This window comes from Schistocerca nitens, chromosome 1 (assembly GCF_023898315.1).
Source record: "Schistocerca nitens isolate TAMUIC-IGC-003100 chromosome 1, iqSchNite1.1, whole genome shotgun sequence".
NCBI classification, from domain to species: Eukaryota; Metazoa; Arthropoda; class Insecta; order Orthoptera; family Acrididae; genus Schistocerca; species Schistocerca nitens.
Window position 1 is genome coordinate 1,146,312,005 of NC_064614.1, and position 13,244 is coordinate 1,146,325,248.

General features: G+C 47.8%; 1 protein-coding gene across 1 annotated transcript in view; it reads left to right on the forward strand.

Annotated features, from left to right (window-relative positions):
* LOC126232704 (neuropeptide SIFamide receptor-like) overlaps positions 1-12,075 on the forward strand; it is a 290,527-nt gene extending 278,452 nt beyond the window's left edge. Inside the window, exons 2-3 of the mRNA XM_049942814.1 lie at positions 11,511-11,612; positions 12,056-12,075. Of these exons, the coding sequence (XP_049798771.1) occupies positions 11,511-11,612; positions 12,056-12,075 (122 nt within the window). The remainder of the gene's footprint in view (positions 1-11,510; positions 11,613-12,055) is intronic.
* The last annotated feature ends 1,169 nt before the right edge of the window (positions 12,076-13,244 follow it).

Sequence of the window (13,244 nt, forward strand, 5' to 3'; positions counted from 1 at the left end):
TGTAAAATTAGAGAGATTCGAGCGCGCACGGAAGCTTTCCGGCAGTCGTTCTTCCCCCGATCCATACGCGACTGGAACAGGATAGGGAGGTAATGACAGTGGCACGTAAAGTGCCCTCCGCCACACACCGTTGGGTGGCTTGCGGAGTATAAATGTAGATGTAGTAGATGTCGATGGGGATGTGACTAAAACAGACAGACATATGTTAACAGTGCAGAAGCAATAACTGCGCCACGTTTTACCTTGGACGTGTAATAACATCTCCACTACAGCCTATAAGAAAATCACAGAGCGACGTCTTAAAAAATTCCAGTGCGATATTATGAGCTTAAAGGCATTTCGAGTGATCAAGCGTTAGCAAGTACCGATAACGGAGGAACGTGAGCGCTGGTGGAGTCTGATCTCTGAGAACAGAAAGGAACTGTGTCGTGACACAAAGTGTAGATTATTCGGCAGTTTCTCCGCAAGGAAAAGTCAGCGAGCGGAATAAGTGGGTTCCCCCTTGAGCTCACTGAATAACACATGACGCGCCCGCGCAGCGAGGCTTTCGCTGCTCCCTCGAAACAGGCACGGGGCTGTTTTTGTGCAGCGTGCAGGCGGATGCCATGCGACAGTCTGAGACGCAGCGCGGTGTGCCCAGAAACTGACGAGACTTCACAGCCGATAGCGGAATCTGATGTACGTCGTACTAAGCCTAGATGACAGCACTATAATTTTACAGGAGACCGAGAGGGAGCTACAACACACATAAAATATTAGTTCAGTTTTGTACAACTCCTTAATGTCGAATACTTAACTTGGATGCAGTCCATGTCCTCATGAATGACAATGTTCTCGGTGGTTATAATTAAGTTTTCCCTATTTAACACGCTATAACCGCGAAACTAATTACTGTACGAGTAGCAAACTTGGGGAAGGACATGGGGAAGAGAAATAATGCGGAATCAATTCAATGGAAAGACTTTTACTGTGCTGCTACGTTACATCATACCATTACATACCGCTACCATCACTGCTACAAAACGGGCTCAGTATGGCCCCCATCAGAGTCCAGAAATGTCTGAGAGCTCAGGGTTGCATTCTGCGCCGCAGAAAGAAGCAAGTCCATAGGTATGCTGACTATCTCTCTTGGTATGCTGTGCTTCAGATCAGCACATCTGTGAATGTTCGCCGGCCGCTGTGGAAGAGCGATTCTAGGCGCTTCAGTCTGGAACCGCGCTACCGGTTCGGTCGCAGGTTCGAATCCTGCCTTGCGCATGGATGTGTGTGATGTCCTTAGGTTAGTTAGTTGGCATACTCTGGATCAGGTGGTTGAGCAGCTGCTAGGGTATAGCCTCCCATTCTTCCACCAGTGCCTGTCAGATCTCTTTAAGCTCTGTGGGGCGGTGCGTTATCATCCATCAGGAGGAAGGTGGGACCCACAGAACCCCTGAAAAGGCGGAAATACTGGTGCAAAATAATGTCCTGATACACCTGATCTGTTACAGTTCCTCTGTCAAATACATGCAGTTGTGTACCTGCACCAATCATAATCCCACCCCACACCATCAAACCGCGACCTCCATACAGGTCCCTTTCAAGGACATTAAGGGGTTGGTATCCGGTTCCTGGTTCACGCCAGATGAAAACCCGGCGAGAATCACTGTTCAGACTATACCTCGTCCTGTCCGTGAACAGAACCTGGGACCGCTGCTCCAATGACCACGTACTGTGTTCTAGACATCAGGCTTTACGGGCTCTCCTGTGACCAGGGATCAGTGAAATGCACGTTGCAGGTCTCCGGGCGAATAAACCATGTCTGTTAAGTCGTCTGTAGACTGTTTGTCTGGAGACAACTGTTCCAGTGGCTGCGGTAACGTACCGAGCAAGGCTACCTGCAGTACTCCGTGGCCGTCTGCGGGCACTAATGGTGAGATATTGGTCTTCTTGTGGTCTTGTAGACTGTGGACGTGTCGTACCGTAGCGCCTGGACGTGTTTCCTGTCTGCTGGAATCGTTGCCATAATCTTGATATCACATTCTGTGACACACGGAGGGTCCGTGCAACGACCTGCTGTATTTGACAAGCCTCCAGTCGCCCTAGTATTCTACCCCTCATAACGTTATCAATATGTGTTCTTTGAGCAATTTTCAACACACAGTCGCCATTAGCACGACTGAAAACGTCTGCACACTTACTCGCTGCACCGTATTCTAAGTTCTAGGAGACTGATGACCTCAGATGTTAAGTCCCATAGTGCTCAGAGCCATTTGAACAATTTTGTGAATGTTCCCCTGGTAAATTATGTCCTTCTGGTAGCCCCTCAACCGTAAATCACAGGGAGTGATATCAGGTGACCAAGCCAGCCAGGAATCTGGAAGGGATCGGCTGATAATTCGATCGCTTCCAAATGTGTTTCAGAGAAACAGGTGAACTTCACGAGCGATGTGGTTTCATTTTGAATGAAAGCTGTTGAGTTCAATGCGTCTCTCTTCTGTAGGGCGGGTATGATATGCTGGCGCAGCATATCGGAGTTACACTGTCCAGTCACACTGCACGTGTTTGGTCCTTGAGCGTCAAACTGTTCAAAAAAGAATGGGCCATTGATGAATGTAGCCGTCAAGCCACACCATAGACACGTTCATCATACAGAAGAACTTCATGCACAGTGACAGTAGGTGAAGATCTTCACACTCGGCAATTTTGTTTGTTCATCTCACCGGTCAGAGGAAAATGAGCTTTGTCTGTCCACAGGATGGTCCAGGGCCAGCCCTCATCAATTTCAGTCCTTGCGAGAATGTGGAGAGCGAAATCGTTGTGCGTCATGTGGTGCAAGCTGCTGTACGATACGGATCTTGTACGGATACCATTTGAGAATGGCTCGAAGCACCTTCCGTAAATGGACCACGGGATGTTCAACTGTCATGACACTGCACGCGTCCTGCCTGACGCTCGAGAATTGTGCGCAGCGTTGTCTGCCATAGCATCAGCAATTTCATCAACCACCTGTGGTGTAACCGATCGACGGCCACTTTCCGGAGCGATTCCCAGTTCTCCAGTTGATTCGAACTTCTTCATCACGCTCGGCACGGCAAGTGGAGAAAGAAGACCCTTCCATAATCTTTTCATCCGGCAATATTTTCGAAGTGCAGCTGCAGCATTACTGTTGTTGCTTCACCAGTAATTCCCTGTTCCTTTTGTCCAAGTCATGTTGATACGTCAACAAGTGCACTGTGACTGATCAGGTGTGTGAGACTATGAATCACGATGACTGATCACGGCACCTAGTGGCTATAGTTGGAACTGAACGGTGGCGCTGTGGTGCATGAAATCTAGCACCCCATACTCCGGAAATTAATTCTACCAGGTGGGCGGTTTGCGGGTTTAAATCACCTCGGGGTATGACCATGCGGTGAATTGACCTGCGGGCGTCGCACGGTGGCACTGGCAGCAGTCCACATACGCAGAGGTGTGTTGGTGCATGTCAGAATACGGTGCAGCGAGTAAGTGTGCAGACGTTTTCAGTCGTGCTAATGGCGACTGTGTGTTGAAAATGGCTCAAAGAACACATATTGATAACGTTATGAGCGGTAGAATACGAGGGCAACTGGAGGCTGGTCAAATACAGCAGGTCGTTGTACGGACCGTCCGTGTGCCACAGAGTGTGATCTCAAGATTATGGCAACGATTCCAGCAGACAGGAAACACGTCCAGGCGCTACGGTACGAGACGTCCACAGTCTACAAGACCACAAGAAGACCAATATCTCACCATTAGTGCCCGCAGACGGCCACGGAGTACTGCAGGTAGCCTTACTCGGTACGTTACCGCAGCCACTGGAACAGTTGTCTCCAGACAAACAGTCTACAGACGACTTAACAGACATGGTTTATTCGCCCGGAGACCTGCAAGGTGCATTTCACTGATCCCTGGTCACAGGAGAGCCCGTAAAGCCTGATGTCTAGAACACAGTACGTGGTCATTGGAGCAGCGGTCCCAGGTTGTGTTCACGGACAGGACGAGGTATAGTCTGAACAGTGATTCTCGCCGGATTTTCATCTGGCGTGAACCAGGAACCGGATACCAACCCCTTAATGTCCTTGAAAGGGACCTGTATGGAGGTCGCGGTTTGATGGTGTGGGGTGGGATTATGATTGGTGCAGGTACACAACTGCATGTATTTGACAGAGGAACTGTAACAGATCAGGTGTATCAGGACATTATTTTGCACCAGTATTTCCGCCTTTTCAGGGGTTCTGTGGGTCCCACCTTCCTCCTGATGGATGATAACGCACCGCCCCACAGAGCTTAAAGAGATCTGACAGGCACTGGTGCAAGAATGGGAGGCTATACCCTAGCAGCTGCTCAACCACCTGATCCAGAGTATGCCAATCCGTTCTGCAGTCTGTGTACGTGTGCATGGTGATCATATCCCATATTGATGTCGGGGCACATGCACAGGAAACAGTGGCGTTTTGTATCACATGTGTTTCGGGTCGGTTTTCTCAGCTTATCACCAATACCATGGACTTACAGATCTGTGTCGTGTGTCTTCCCTATGTGCCTATGCTGTTATCGCCATCTTTGAGTAGTGCCACAGTGTGTGACACCACATTCTGCAATTATCCTTAATTTATGAGCATGAGTGTAGTTTTCGGCTTACAACACGTTAAGAAAGGAAAGTTTTGTTATAGTCACCCACTACATTTACTATACTGTAGCAGAACACAATGACTATTGTATCGTATAGTACTCTATGAGAGTCATACATGATTGCACGTTTGACAACGTGTAAACTTCGGAACACAGTTCCGACTAGCGATACCAGCTTGCTGCCGGATCTGAGATATGATGCTGCTGCTGTCATAGTTGGCTATCAAAGAGGGGACGGAGGGGCGCTACTCTCTGACGTAAGCAGACTGCCAGCAGAGGCGGCATACGGAACCTCCTGAGGGCGTCTTTGCAAACGTCTCTCATTCGTTGCTGCCTCTGACAATGACTGTCTTCAGCTTGTGGTCCCCTCTTGAGGTAACAACTTTAACCTGGGACCTCAGTCTTCGGACGACGCTACAGAATCTACCTGATTTCCAGGGAGATACTACCAGATACTTTCGTTCTCGTGAATTTTTTGGTTATGTTTTTATTTTGTCCGAGAAAATGTTTCACCAACAAGGAAAGATCTTCGAGTAGCCTCTCCTGTACTGATTACCGTCAAAGCGACGTATTTCTCTTGCTTCCTTTTGAGAGCGCTTCCTGGTATCGAATAGCGACAAATTAGATTTTGAAAACTTCCTTTATATCGTATTACAGCTGCACGAAGTTCTCTATCATATCTTACGCTTTGCGCCGACAACCGAATAAGATCCTGTACTGCGATAGAAAACAAGACTGAAGTGAACGAATTCAAAAGTTTACTGTGAATTCTGTAGGAATCAGTTTATACAAAAACATGCACTTCTTTAAGGAAAATATCAGATTTCAGCTGAAATCTAGCTAATGGCCTTATCTCAAGGCGTACGAATTTTTGGTGTATGCAAATGTGGAATAGAATGTTCGTCAGTTAAGACGGGCTACCTAAAATTTATTCAGAATGGCTGAATACGAGATGTGACTATAAAATAACGGGACTATGGCTGTAAAATATTTTATTTAAAAATGCGTGTTTAGTTATTTCAATACATTCTATCCCCACAACACTCCACGCGAACTCTCCATTAATGTAAACAGTGCTGCAGTTCTTCCTCTGTGAGTGCCTCGAAGACGCATGCCGCTTTTCCTTTCACTGCTTCAACGAACTAAAATCTCGTTCTTATTCATGTAGATTGGACCTTGGGGAACAGATAAAAGTCCCATGGTGCTAGGTCAGTGAATAACGTGGATAGTCTAACACTGGGATGCTGTGATTTGCTAGAAACCTTTTAACAGGAAATGCGGTACCCGCCGGTGCGTTGTCTTGATGCAGAACCCATGACTTGTTCTTCCACTATTCGGTTCGTTCTTTTCTTATTTTCTCACGGAGTTCAGGAAGAACTTGATAGAAGTAATGTTGATTAATACTTTGACCTTCAGGAACCCAGTGAAGATACACATTTCATGAATATTGAAAAAAACAACAATCATCTCTTTGAAACTTGATTTGCTCATTCGAGTTTTTTTCGCTCTCGGTGTAGTTTGTTCCTTCCACTGGATGGATTGGCCTTTAGTTTATGTATCATAACTGAAAAACCAAGGTTATCTACATGTTATCACTCATTCCAAGAAATAAGGATGATTTTCAGTGGTATTAAAAGTGTCAGTACAAACATTTGCACGAGCTTCTATTTGGGCGATAGCGACAATTTTCGGCACCAGCTTCGAACACAGTTTTCTCACATTAAACTGGTTACGTAAAATTTTCCTTATGCATTATTTGTCAATCCGTACAGTTTCACAACTGATCGAATACTCAACCGACGTTCTTTTTCGATATTTTCATCCATTCTTGATATGGGAGGGCGTCACAGGCGTGAGTCATCTTCAGTGTCTTGTGGGCAATATTGGAAATGATTAAACCACTCAAAAACTTGCGTACTTGACAACAGTCTTCGCCATACAATTCTCTTAATAACAGATACGTTTCAGTGGTAGGTTTTTAGTAATTTCATTTGAAACTTCACGACAGTTCGTTTCTGTATTATTACATTTATCATTTTTTCGGCCAAACAAACTAAGAGCTCTTACACAAACGATGGCCATACTGATTGTCTACAGACACTAGAGACGCCGAATACGATTGGGAATGCTTCACATTTATTGGTCGTTCATTTTTGGTGTATATGTATTTACTCTATGACAGCATCAGTCCCGTCACCTCGTACATCGAGTGCAGATTTCGCTATGTTCTAGCGATAATGTCGCGAATTTTACGACATACGCTAATTATTTTTAACATTTATAGCTATCTAAATATGATAGAATAAAAAAAGAGAGTGAGGAGATGGAGAGGGTGACGCATCTAATCTGTTCACGACAGATATTTCCCGAACTGTACAAGATACCATAACTTTGTTTCGGCCCAAATGTGTTGCAAAAATGCCCTCACTAAGTGACGTATTGTCTCTTTTCATAGATTTAGTAATTACAGAGATATCGGCGCCTACTTCTCTTCTCCAAATACACTCCTGGAAATTGAAATAAGAACACCGTGAATTCATTGTCTCAGGAAGGGGAAACTTTATTGACACATTCTTGGGGTCAGATACATCACATGATCACACTGACAGAACCACAGGTACATAGACACAGGGAACAGAGCATGCACAATGTCGGCACTAGTACAGTGTATATCCACCTTTCGCAGCAATGCAGGCTGCTATTCTCCCATGGAGACGATCGTAGAGATGCTGGATGTAGTCCTGTGGAACGGCTTGCCATGCCATTTCCACCTGGCGCCTCAGTTGGACCAGCGTTCGTGCTGGACGTGCAGACCGCGTGAGACGACGCTTCATCCAGTCCCAAACATGCTCAATGGGGGACAGATCCGGAGATCTTGCTGGCCAGGGTAGTTGACTTACACCTTCTAGAGCACGTTGGGTGGCACGGGATACATGCGGACGTGCATTGTCCTGTTGGAACAGCAAGTTCCCTTGCCGGTCTAGGAATGGTAGACGATGGGTTCGATGACGGTTTGGATGTACCGTGCACTATTCAGTGTCCCCTCGACGATCACCAGTGGTGTACGGCCAGTGTAGGAGATCGCTCCCCACACCATGATGCCGGGTGTTGGCCCTGTGTGCCTCGGTCGTATGCAGTCCTGATTGTGGCGCTCACCTGCACGGCGCCAAACACGCATACGACCATCATTGGCATCAAGGCAGAAGCGACTCTCATCGCTGAAGACGACACGTCTCCATTCGTCCCTCCATTCACGCCTGTCGCGACACCACTGGAGGCGGGCTGCACGATGTTGGGGCGTGAGCGGAAGACGGCCTAACGGTGTGCGGGACCGTAGCCCAGCTTCATGGAGACGGTTGCGAATGGTCCTCGCCGATACCCCAGGAGCAACAGTGTCCCTAATTTGCTGGGAAGTGGCGGTGCGGTCCCCTACGGCACTGCGTAGGATCCTACGGTCTTGGCGTGTATCCGTGCGTCGCTGCGGTCCGGTCCCAGGTCGACGGGCACGTGCACCTTCCGCCGACCACTGGCGACAACATCGATGTACTGTGGAGACCTCACGCCCCACGTGTTGAGCAATTCGGCGGTACGTCCACCCGGCCTCCCGCATGCCCACTATACGCCCTCGCTCAAAGTCCGTCAACTGCACATACGGTTCACGTCCACGCTGTCGCGGCATGCTACCAGTGTTAAAGGACTGCGATGGAGCTCCGTATGCCACGGCAAACTGGCTGACACTGACGGCGGCGGTGCACAAATGCTGCGCAGCTAGCGCCATTCGACGGCCAACACCGCGGTTCCTGGTGTGTCCGCTGTGCCGTGCGTGTGATCATTGCTTGTACAGCCCTCTCGCAGTGTCCGGAGCAAGTATGATGGGTCTGACACAACGGTGTCAATGTGTTCTTTTTTCCATTTCCAAGAGTGTAGAATTTTAGTAATTTCTGAAGCTGTTTTCATTGTTCTAAAAAAGACAAATTTAACTATGGATCGCTCTTCCAAATCAGATTAGTAGTTTCGGAGAAATCGCAGTGTTTGGAATTTAGGATTTTTTTTGTTTGCAGCGTGATAATGATAGCTGACTTATGCGGAAATTCGTGCTGTCACCTCAGGCGGATAGGGCGTTCCAGCCTGACATCACTATGGGAGTCTTCTTACAAAAAAAAAATCCGTTACAGTTCGTTTGTTGTTCCTTCCACTCAGTATTTTATTACAGAGGCCAACAGGCTCTCTGACCGAACACGCTGAGCTACCGTGCCGGCCACCACTCAGCTACCGGGGGCGGACTGGTACACTCACTGATATATGTAGATACTGCCTGAAAGTGCGCTGCGAATGCAGTTAAGCCAAGAAGGACATCCGGCCACCTTCTATTACCAATATTGTCAGATCCGAAAATTAACATGCCGACCACGTGAAGATATGGGATAAAAGGTAAGGAAAACCAGAAAAAGGTACAGAAGGGAAGACGTTTGTGGGGCATCTTTTCCTGACACTGGGACCACTGTCCCTTTGTTACGATTTGATCTAGATCTTCACGAATTATGTCACTGAAGTTATCTACGAAGGCTCTTTCCAATACCGCTGTAGACTACGTTATTCACGTAAGTTGTTCACTCCCAATCCAAATAAGAAAACGTGTCACAATGGAAACAGTGATTCGCCACCGCAATACCATTATAAAAGAGGCACTGAGGAAATACAGTTTTCATAATGTTTGTGTCGTTTACTTGTGTCAAGTGCTGATTAGATTAGCTATACCCGCCTTTCACGAACCAAGAGAAACTAGATATGCTACATCTTTATGGAGCGCTAAAAACAGTTATTTGTACAAAGGTATACCCGAGAGACAGGTCCAACAAAAATGACTGTTCAGCAAATGCACGAAACATTTTTATTGAAAGGGCACAGGAATACTATGCAGAGGGTAATGAGCAAGCCTGTAATGAGCGGAGCGAACGAAACTGATTTTCTGGCATCTTCTGCTTTTATTCACACGCTGGCTCCAGATAAATTGTGAGTGACTGAGGAACAAGACACTCCAGCGGGGTTTCCGCATTTTCCGCGCAAACAGTTTCCATCCGCATCATGTGTCGCTTCAAAAGCAGATTAACCATCAGCATTGTAGAAGACACCTGGATTCCTGTCACTCGGTCCTGATGGGACATCGGCACGGTGGGTTCTTCTTGCCAAGAATCTCTTTACCGATGAAGCTACTTTTACCAACTATGGAAAGCTTACTGTACGAACTATGAATTATTAGATTGCCGAGAATCCTCAGTCTCTAGGCAATGTGAACGTCAGAGGTAGTGAAGTGTGGACGCTTGATGGGCGAGTATTATTAGAAGATATTTGATTGGGCCTTACTTCACTGAAGAAACCTTAACATTTAAAAAATTCGCACAGTTTCTTAGCGAAGTTTACCGGCTCTCCTAGAGAAAGCATCACATGAAATACACAGGTGTACGTGGTACTTTAAGATGGGTGCCCGGCCCATTACACGCTCGTATCTAGGAAATAGCTCTCCCAGCTCTGTCCCGGCCGCTGGATACGACGTGAAAGCGTCATGAGTTGGACTCCAAGTTCAACTGCCTTTCTTCTCTGTTCGCTCTGTCCAGAAGTCCTTGCACCAGCAACTGCAAACGCGTATTGTAGTAGACGGTGGGCATTTCGAACACCTGATGACATAAATGGAATTATGAGGTAGTATTAAGATCAAATTTTTTGTGTTTTCCTTTTTGTTGCTTTTACCAGTGTAATTTTGCAGTATAAACGGGCATCTTGACATCAAACTCATGTTATTATTTAGCAATATTCATACCTCAGTTCCTTGTTTTAGAGACTGATTCCATTCTTGATGTTCACATTACTTTCAAGGCTCTGGCAGAAACAGGAGTAGGACTAGTATCGTATTTAACTCGTGTATCATCATTAGATGCCGTGGTCTTTAGTTTCAAGTTGGTGTGTCTATCCAACCACCTGTAGCCAAATGTGATTAGTATTAGTTACATTAAACTTTTCTCCACTAGTCCGTTTTTGTAAGAAGACTCCCATAGTGATGTCAGGCTGGAGCGCCCTATCCGCAGGGGTTTCGCAATTCCTGTAACTTGTGGGTCGGTGGTTTCTGGGTATGGAGCTGGCGCCCAACTGCCTCCCCAATGTGTTCCATCGGTTCCGAATTTTATGGCCAAGACATTAATGTGAATTCAGTAACTCGTTCCTCAAACCACTATAACGTGATGTGGTCCTGTAACACGGACTGGTGTTCTGCTGGAAGATGCATCCGCCGTCAGGGAGGACACCAAGCATGAGAGGACGCATGCGGTCCTCAGTAATGTTGAAGCAGTTTAGGACACTTACAATGTTTTCGGTTACTACAACAGATTTCATGGAAACCTGGTGAAAATACTTCCTCCACCCACCTGCATGTTTCGAGCAGCCTTTCGCCTAGATGCCGGCGTACCTAGTGTTGCGGCCACATGTAGTAAGCGTTGCTTCACACAGTGGAGAACGGCAAAAGAGAGGCACGCCGGCGACCGAAGCGTTGCAAACTAGGCAGGCACAGATAGCCTTGCTGACAGCAGCAGTCTACCAACAGACTGACGCAAGGAGGCACACAGACCGACTGCCGAGCGAAGCCTAGAGAGTGCTGAGTAAGGGGAAGTGAGGCCAGCACGCCAAGTTACACTGCAATATACTGCGGGAGTAATAACAAAAAGCTACCACTGAAGGTAAAAAACGTCCTCCTGCCAGATATAAATAGTGGAGCGCAGGCAGCAACAGACAGAAGCCATTATGAAGCAGTTCGGATCTGAGGATGGACGTGGTCCGTGTCCGAATGTTCAATCTTCGTAGGTGACGATTCCGGACGTCTGTTCCAGCTCGCAGGAGTCATCTGTTCGCCGCCAGATGTCAACTTCAGCTCAGGAGGTCGGCCCGAGTTCGGTCGGCACCATGGCTGACTGACTACAGCGAGAACTTCCAGCAGGACCGGCCGTAGCGCGGTCTCGGTCACAGGCGCCGCCAGGGACTGACACCCGGACTTCACGGCAACCCAGCCCCACGGCGCGTGGTCCGTCCATGACGGGACCTCGCGGACATCGCGACTGACGGCTTCCCAGCTGCCGGTGCAGCAGGCGACGTGGCTCCGTGGGCATGCCGTACTGGGGCGTCGAGCGGCGACGAGTTCATCTCAACCACAGCGTATCCTGGCTTCAGCGGAGCACTGGTGGCCTGAGGCTCCCGAGTGCGATCAGCGGCGCGCGTTGCGCGCATTGTCGGAGAATCTACACAGCAGCAACAGGCGGAGGGATCCGCAGGGCTGGGCAGCGACGACGAGAGAGAAATTGTAAAGAAAGTTCAATAAATAATTGTGAAACTCTATGCTGTCTCAGTCTTTGGCGCAGCCACTGTGTCTGCTGCTAAGAAGTGGTGCAGAAGTCGTAACACTAGACATGACCAAAGACCTGATGTAGTAAGAAACTTGAAGAGCCCAATCAGGCAACAAGATTTCATTCACCCACAGTCCAGTCTCGACGATGCCGTACTCACTAAAATTGTAACTGACAATGTCTCTGTGCCATCACACAAACACAAAGGGATTGCCTCCTGAGGAGCCCCAATTTCAACGCTTTGTGCTGAACAGTGTGTTCCGAAACACTTGTATCTGCACCAACATTGCGCTCTGTCGTCAGACCTGCGACAGATCACCACATTTCCCGAACTGCGAAATGTGTAAGCCTTGCCGCCTACTCATGGTTTCGCGTCTTTCGGCCACTTTGCACACGTTCTCAGGACAGCAGCAGCCGATAGCTGACCTACTTTCGCCTTTTCCTCGATGATTGTTGTCTGGCGCTGGACAATGACAAATCGGCTCTTTGTCAAAGTTGCTTACATCAGTGGATTTCTCCTTCTTCGGCCATTATAGTAGCTAAAATAATTCCTCTTTCCCCTAATCCTCTTATACACCTTATTTTAAGGCGTTGCACGCCCACAACGCCAACTGGTGGCGTCCAGTCTGGCGGTGGAAGTGGTCCTGGTGTTTTGGCATATCGTTGTATATGACAATGCTTAGTTCAAACTGTAAGCGAATCACGTATGTGATAACGATAATTTTTTTAAATGTCTGAGATAACCTTCTGTGACTGGACGCAGTGTGTCCGCAGGGGGGGGGGGGGGAGGCAAGAGCGGCACTTGTTCAGTAGAAGAGATGTTTCACAGTAGCAAAGTCCGCCCCTGGTAGCTGAGTGGTCAGCGCGACGGAATGTCATGCCTAACGGCCCGGGTTTGATTCCCGGCTGGGCCAGAGATTTTCTCCGCTCAGGGACAGGGTGTTGTGTTGTCCTTATCATCATCATTTCATCCCCATCGACTCGCAAGTCGCCGAAGTGGCGAGGCGTCAACTCGAAAGACTTACACCAGGCGACCGGTCTACCCGACGGGAGGCCCTAGCCAAACGGCATTTCTATTTTACAGTAGCAAAGCTAAACAAGTGCTCATAGCTCTTAAGCTATGCACTTTAGAGCTGATATTTACTGCATATTTTTTTTCTATTTTGCCCCATACTACCTCGTCCCAAAATGTCGAAAGCAAACAGTTCACAATAGATGAGGTGC